Source organism: Rhincodon typus, chromosome 9 (genome assembly GCF_021869965.1).
Source record: "Rhincodon typus isolate 14 chromosome 9, sRhiTyp1.1, whole genome shotgun sequence".
In the NCBI taxonomy this organism is placed as follows: Eukaryota; Metazoa; Chordata; class Chondrichthyes; order Orectolobiformes; family Rhincodontidae; genus Rhincodon; species Rhincodon typus.
The window spans coordinates 66,686,763-66,694,959 of NC_063340.1; the positions used below are offsets into that span (position 1 = coordinate 66,686,763).

Consider the following 8,197-nt stretch of genomic DNA (forward strand, 5'->3'; position numbering starts at 1 on the left):
CAATGCTTCCACATCCTTCCTATAATGCGGCGACCAGAACTGTACGCAATACTCCAAGTGTGGCCGCACCAGAGTTTTGTACAGCTGCAACATGACCTCATGGCTCCGAAACTCAATCCCTCTACCAATAAAACCTAACATACCGTACGCCGCCTTAACAACGCTATCAACCTGGGTGGCAACTTTCAGTGATCTATGCACATGGACACCGAGATCTCTCTGCTCATCCACACTACCAAGAATCTTACCATTAACCCAGTACTCTGTATTCCTGTTACTCCTTCCAAAGTGAATCACCTCACACTTTTCCGCGTTAAACTCCATTTGCCACCTCTCAGCCCAGCTCTGCAGCTTATCTATGTCCCTCTGTAACCTGCAACATCCTTCCGCACTACCCACAACTCCACCGACTTTGGTGTCATCCGCAAATTTACTAACCCATCCTTCTACACCCGCATCCAGGTCATTTATAAAAATGACAAACAGCAGTGGCCCCAAAACAGATCCTTGAGGTACACCACTAGTAACTGAACTCCAGGATGAACATTTCCCATCAACCACCACCCTCTGTCTTCTTACAGCTAGCCAATTTCTGATCCAAACCGCTAAATCACCCTCAATCCCATGCCTCTGTATTTTCTGCAATAGCCTACCGTGGGGAACCTTATCAAACGCTTTACTAAAATCCACATACACCACATCAACCGCTTTACCCTCATCCACCTGTTTGGTCACCTTCTCAAAGAACTCAATAAGGTTTGTGAGGCACGACCTACCCTTCACAAAACCGTGTTGATTATTCCTAATCAAATTATTCCTTTCTAGATGATTATAAATCCTATCTCTTATAATCCTTTCCAACACTTTACCCACAACCGAAGTAAGGCTCACTGGTCTATAATTACCAGGGTTGTCTCTACTCCCCTTCTTGAACAAGGGGACAACATTTGCTAGTCTCCAGTCTTCTGGCACTATTCCTGAAGACAATTACGACATAAAGATCAAAGCCAAAGGCTCTGCAATCTCCTCTCTAGATTCCCAGAGAATCCTAGGATAAATCCCATCCAGCCCAGGGGACTTATCTATTTTCACACTTTCCAGAATTGCTAACACCTCCTCCTTATGAACCTCAATCCCGTCTAGCCTCCTTATGAACCTCAATCCTGTCTTGATGTTGATTGATTGAATTAGTCTCAACAGCACACTGAATTTTTTAAAAAATGAATACATTTTCATCACTTTAAAGTGTACTTTTTAAAGAGATATTTTAATTCTATCTCCACCGTCCAGCCCTCTACACACTATACACAGAAAAACACACACATAGACATTCACCCCCTTGTGCTAGACATTGTAGCACCGGAAAATATGACAAATTTTGTAGCTGGAATCACCAAAATATTACATTTATGCAATAAGAAATCATTTTCTGTCAATTGATTGTAATTTTATATTTTTATAGGTCGCCAGGCATTACGCATTTTTATATGAAGAGCTAGAACTTTAACGTAGAGGCGTCCATGAATATTTATTGTAGGTCTTCTATACAGCTCTCCAACAGAGAACTAAATGTTGACATTGGATTTAGTGAAAAATAATTCTTCAGAATAATTGTAATTAAATTCTATATTTGTGGAATTCATCCTTTTGTATTGATGAACTTTGAATCAGTATTTATTTTTTGTTAGCTAACCATGGATGTTCAGTGGTCATCTTAAAGTATTTTGAACTTTCGCTATTTTATGTACATGACAAAAATTAAGGTATAACGTCATGGAAATGTTTTAAATTCCAATAAATCATTGTCATAAATTCCGTTTCTTTGTATATATGCAACAGAAATTTTATTTTTATTCACACATGCTAAAGAAAACAAGTAATTCAGCGAGGAAAGTTAAGGAACAATTTTACATTTAAACCCTTTTTTCCTGTTATGATCTTAGTTGCTGTTCATGATTCAAGGTAACTTTCTTTTTCTTCTTTCATTGGAATTAGTTGCATAATAATACCTCAGCAATATTTACAAAAAGCTACACCATTTAATGTTAAAATTGTATGCTTGTTCTGCTGTCCTTGGCATTTTCTTTATCAATGTAACGTGATTTTAAATATATAGGTGTTTTAATACACATTCAAATCCTATGGTGTTTGTACTGCAAGGCCAGGACATTTGTATTTTTTTTACTGCTAGCTTTTTTATGGAGTTGCTCAAAAAGGAAAAAATTAAGGGCCGCACAGTGGCTTTAGTGCTTAGAACTGCTGTCTTCCAGTGACAGGACCCATGTTCAATTCCATCCTCAGGCTACTGTCTGATGAGTTTGCACATTCTCTCTGTATCTGTGTGGGTTTCTTGTGGGTGCTCTATTTTCCTCCCAGAGTCCAAAGATGTGCAGGTTAGTTGGATTGGCCATGGAAATGCAAGTTTACAGGGTTGGGTGGGTCTAGCTGGGTTGCTGTTCAGAGGGTTGTTGTGAACTTAGGCTGAATAGCCTGCTTCCATGTTTTAGGGATTCTGTCATATAAGCTCATACTTCAAGCCACAAGCTGCAAAAGCAATTCGGAAAATGAAGTGGTGTCCCATATGAGAACAATCGGGGGTGGTGAGGATCTGGAATACACTGTTTAGAAGGGTGGATGAGACGGGAAGCTTCACAATCTTTAAAAAGTAATTGAGTGAGCACTTGAAATGTTATAATATTCAAGGCAATGGGCCTAGTATGGGAAAGTGCGACTAGGGTAGGTAGTATATTTTTATGGGTACGGACTCGATGGGCCAAACGGCCTCTTCTGTACTGTATGATTCTATACAATATTGGTGAACTCAAAGAATATACATTTAGAAGACAATTGCAACATTATTTGGAATAATTTCTACTTTAGAAGAAAGATTTTAGATTATGCCTCGACTTTGCCCCATCCCAGTTCCATCTGCTGCTGAAATACTCATTCATGTCTCTGTTACCTCTGAATATTCAGCTATTTGAAAACACTCCTGGTTGGCTTCTACGTTGTAAACTTCAGATCCTCCAGCACCCTGCTATTTGTCTGTTAAATTGTCCAAGTCCCAGCTTCTTATCACCCTGTTCTTGCTGCCCTACATTTGTTCCCAGTCAAGCAATATCTTGATTTTAAAATTATCTTTGTTTTCAAATTCCTCTGTGACCTTGACTCTCCCTATTTCTATAATCTCTTCTTACAGCATAACCTTCAAAGATATCTGCACATATCTAATTCTGGTTTCTTGTGCATCGTTAATTTTAATCACTCCATCATTGGTGGCCACTTCTTCAGTTGTCTAGGTCCCTCCCTACACCACTCCACTTCTCTACTTTGTTTTTCTTGTGTTACTTGGTGTAATCCTTAGTTAAAGCTTCTCTGAAGTGCCTGGGAACATCTCATTAATATGTTGCATTTGTTTCTCGAGTCCAAAATTATTAAATACCTGTGTTCAGATGGGTATACTTATTGAATGAACAACATAGATGGGAGGGTTCGGCAAGAAAATGGAGTTAAGGCCACATTAGATCAGTCTTGATACTATTGAATGGGTGGAGCAGGATCATAGATCTAAATCACCTATTCTTCCTCCTATATCTTATGTTCTCATCATAGAATCCCTACAGTGTGGAAACAGGCCCAACAAGTCCACACCGACCCTTAGACCATCCCACCCAGACCCATCCCCCTATAACCCACCTAATCTACACATCCCTGAACACCACGGGCAATCTAGCATGGCCAATCCACCTAGCCTGCACATCTTTGGACTGTGGGGGGAAACCGGAGCACCCAGAGGAATCTCACGCAGACACGGGGAGAATGTGCAAACTCCACACAGGCAGTCACCCGAGGGTGGAATCGAACCCGGGTCCCTGGTGCTGTGAGGCAGCAGTGTTGATCACTGAGCTACCGTGCCAACCTATGAAAGGGGAAATGTTAACCAACCCAATTTCCTATGGGAACTTCTGTTTATTGTTGTTTCATGACAGTGTATGAATTTTGCCCACTTCCCTGCGACTTTAATTTGGTTAAGGAAGATAACTTGCATTTAAATAGCAGTTAAATAAATGTAGATCTTTTTTCATATCCTATTATATAGCACTCCCAAAGTTTACTTTCCCTTCCAAGCAACATTTTTGTTCATTATCGCCATTGGGCCTGGAGTTCTAAGCTAAACTTTCTTAAAATGTTGACTTCAGAATTAGACTAAAATTCTCTGCCAAGTGCCTTGCACCTTAGTGAAGAAAATAAGTTACTCAATTATCTTCTCCTTCAGTTCACAGAACTCTGTATGAAAGTAAGTTGCTGAATATTAAGGACAAACCATCGAATTTATCCACACCTATCACCTGTCCAGTTTCTTCTCATCAGCCTCTAAGATGATAAACTAAGATGAGCTTTCAATAAATTCCTGTAATTCGGAACGAATCTGTGGAAGCAATAGGTGGAATTTTATAAACTTATTTTCTGCTGCAACAATAAAGCCATCGTTGATTGGTAACTGGCTGGACTCTTCAGTGGACTTCACCTTGACTGTGAAGGGAAGGGAACTGCCATCCTTACCTGGTCTGGCCTACACGTGACTCCAGACCTACTGCAATGTGGTTGACTCTGAACTGCCCTCTGGGCAATTAGGGATGGGCAATAAATGCTGCCAAGCCAGTGATTCCCCTCATCCCGTTAATGAATAACAAAGATCTGTTCGAGGAAGGAATTCTAATGAAAGGGACTACAGTATCAGTTACAAGGGCTCATCTGCATATGGGTTTTTGAAGTTCTGCACTCTTATTTGGAATCAAGCTGCAGGATCTGAAAAACTGCAACGAGGTGATCTTTTCCAAGAATGGAAGAAAGAGAAATAGAGTGAGGTTTTATTGTCACATCTACTCAAGTACATGAATACAGTAAAATAGTTGCTATTCCTGGCGCGATCTTAGGTACAAAGATACCTAGTACAATACCTTTGGTATACAATAGAAAAATAAAGAAATAAGTTAAAAGTTCAATATTACAGTCCTTCTTTAGCCATGGGCCCACAGTCACTCCACGCTGGGCTTTCCCCACAAGGGCTCGCTCTCCCCTCCACTGGGCTGAGTCCCTCACAGCCAACTGCTCTCCAGCTGCATCACCACTGACTGCCATCCAGACTTGTAATCTGCATTGCCGGCAAATTACATCGTGTCTCATCAGTCGCTTACCTGCCGACTGCCATCCGGGCTCACTGCCTGCTTTGTTGACTGCCATCCAGGTTCGCAAGCTGCTTAGTCACCAACTGCCATCCAGCTTCACCATCGCCTCACCACTAACCATCAAAGTCCCAGCAGCTGCCACACTACAGACTCTGAATTCTAATGTCACCGCTGCCTCCGTGACTGAGCTCTCTCCAGAAGATAAGTTTTTAAAAAAAACCAAACTAAAAAATCTTTTTAAAAATGAGAAACAAAGAAAATAAATAAAAGCAGATAGAATGGATAAGCTGTGGGCTTAGGAACCCAGACACTGCCTACTCCATCACCACCATCTTGTTGAACAAGAGAGGTCATCCACTCCAACCAAGCATGTAAAACATCAAGAGCTGAAGTGTGGACCCTTCAACCTGGAGACAATTGACCAAAGCAATCCACAATCTGACAGTAGAAAAGATAAAGTGGCTCAACAAATTCTAGTATTTTATTCTTTTTACGTGGGCATCGCTGACTGGCCAGCATTTCTTGCCCATCCCTAGGTTCCCTTGAGAAGGTGGTGGTGAGCTGCCCTTGAACCACTGCAGTCCGCATGCTGAGCGTTGACCCATAATGCCCTAAGGGATGGACTTTCAGGATTCTGACCTAGTGACAGTGAAGGAATGGCGATATACATCCAAGTCAGGATAATGAGTGGTTTGGAGGGGAATTTGAAGGTGGTGATATTCCCATTAATCTGGTGCTCTTGTCCTTCTAAACAGAAGTGGTTCTGGGCTTGGAACATGCTATCTAAGGATCTTTAGTGAAGTTCTGCAGTTCATCTTGTAAATAATGCACACTGTTACTACAGAGCATCGGTGATGGAGGGACTCGATGTTAGTGGATGTGGTGCCAAGCTTCTTCAGTGTTGTTGGAGCTGCACCCATCCAGGCACTTAGGAGTATTCTATTATACTCCTGACATCGACTTTGTAGATAGTGAACAAGCTCAGAGGAGTCAGGGGGGAAGTTACTCGTGACAGTATTCCTAGCCTCTGACCTGCTCTTGTAGCCAGTGTATTTATATAGTGAGTCAGTTGAGTGTCTGGTCAGTGGTAACCCCCAGCATATTAATAGTGCAAGATTCGTGGTCATTTCCTGGCACTTACGTGACTTTAATGTTACTTGCCACTTGTCAGCCCAAGCCTGGATATTGACCAGTGTTAGACAAGTGAGGTGACTTCTAAGCAGTTAACAATCACCTACCAAGCAGTTACAACACTACAGGAGTAAAAGTGCTTTGAATAGCCTCTCAACTTGCCATGGCTAATCGCATTATTCTCTCCTATTAATTGACTGCAGCTATTCAGTTGCCTGAGGTTGTAGGCTTGCTCACCGAGCTGGTGTGTTTGATTGCAGATGTTTCGTGACCCTGCTAGGTAACATCGTCAGTGCGCCTCTGGCGAAGTGTTGGTGTTTTCTCCTGCTTGTTATTTGTATGCCTTGGTTTGCTGGGTAGTTGGCATCACTTCCGGTTCTGTTTTTCAGTTCCCTCTCACTATGCACTTCTCTCAATCGGCTTGGTGAGTTGCTGACTGGTACTCTGGCCAGGAAATTAAGAATTGAGGGCCATAGGAAAAAGTAATCCATGTGTTTAGGCATGTTATAACACACCTCTGGGGCTTAGATCCTGGTCCTTCTGGCCCAGAGGGTACATTATCACTGTACCACAAGTGGCCAGATTTGAGGGCTAAATAAAAGGTCATATTGGCATTTTAATTATGTTCATTACATAGTTAACATCCAGTTGGACTCCCTATTTGTCTTCAATCCCAATCCACAGAGACCTAGAGACCTAAAAGAGGGCAAGATGACATTGGGATCCTGAGTTCACCTAAATTTCTGGAGATTTAACTCCTTGCACATCAGATGAGCAAATATTTTATCAAATTTAACACTGACAAGACCAACTGGCTCAATTTCCTTGTCAGCCACGTGATAGAAAGAAAATTGAACTTCTCAAGATTACTATTTATAGCTGTGGACTGTAACATCAATGTAAAGGTCAATGCTGTCATAGTAACTTGGACTCCAATTGGCTTAATGATAGGTGGATGCAGGTAGCGTGTGGTGGAGATTGGTATGTGGTCAAAGTGCTTCAAGGCGGAGGAGATCACCAGGGGGTTGCAGTGGGAGAGAGATCCACTGTGATCTTTTCGGAGGGAGGAGGACAACTTCTTCAAGGTGGGCATCCTTGGAATAGGCTTTGCAGTAGGGTTTTCAGCGGATAGGAGATAGCAAGAACTACAGATGCTGAATGTCAGAGTCGATACAGTGTGGAGCTGGAAGAACACTGCAAGTCAGGCAGCATCAGATGAGCAGGAAAGTTGATGTTTCAGGTAGGGACCCTTCTTCAGGACTGGGGACGGGAAAGGAGCTCCGAAATAAATGGGTGGCGGGGGGTGCGGGGTTGGGGCTGTTTCTCCAGCTCCACACTGTATCATCTCTGACTTCCAGCATCTGCAGTTCTTGCCATCTCCAAGTCACTGAAAACCCTACTGCGAAGCCTCTTCCAAGGATGCCCACCTTGAAGAAGTTGTCCTCCTTCCTCTGAAAAGATCTGAATAGGTCTCTCTCCCACTGCAACCCCCTGGTGATCTCCTCTGTCCTGAAGCTCTTCGACCACACACCAATCTCCACAATCCCCTATTTGTATCCACGTATCATCAAGCCAATTGGAGTCCAAGTTACTGTGGGAGCATGCACCTCTACATTGATGTTACAGTCTGGAGCTATAAATAGTAATCCTGAGAAGTTCAATTTTCTTTCTGTCACATGGCCGACAAGGAATCCCACGTGCTGTTACCACCTGAAGTGGCATATGTTGAAAGGTTTTGCAGGTTAATACTCAGCCTGTTTGACCACATTATGAACAGACTTCTTTTGACCATCAAGACCTAGAGTGGGGCTTGAACACAGAACTTTTCACTCAGAGGCAGGTACCCTACTCATGACATCACAATCTCCATGGAGAAA

At 42.4% G+C, this 8,197-nt stretch overlaps 1 protein-coding gene across 2 annotated transcripts in view; it reads left to right on the forward strand.

The window, feature by feature from the left end:
• The window catches only part of prepl (prolyl endopeptidase like), a 64,860-nt gene extending 63,047 nt beyond the window's left edge, over window positions 1-1,813 (forward strand). Inside the window, exon 14 of one of the 2 annotated variants that reach the window (XM_020514780.2) lies at window positions 1,463-1,813. In XM_020514780.2, coding sequence (XP_020370369.1) covers window positions 1,463-1,507 — 45 coding nt within the window. In that variant the 3' untranslated portion in view covers window positions 1,508-1,813. The remainder of the gene's footprint in view (window positions 1-1,462) is intronic. The other variant, XM_048601417.1, reaches the window with a different exon arrangement.
• The last annotated feature ends 6,384 nt before the right edge of the window (window positions 1,814-8,197 follow it).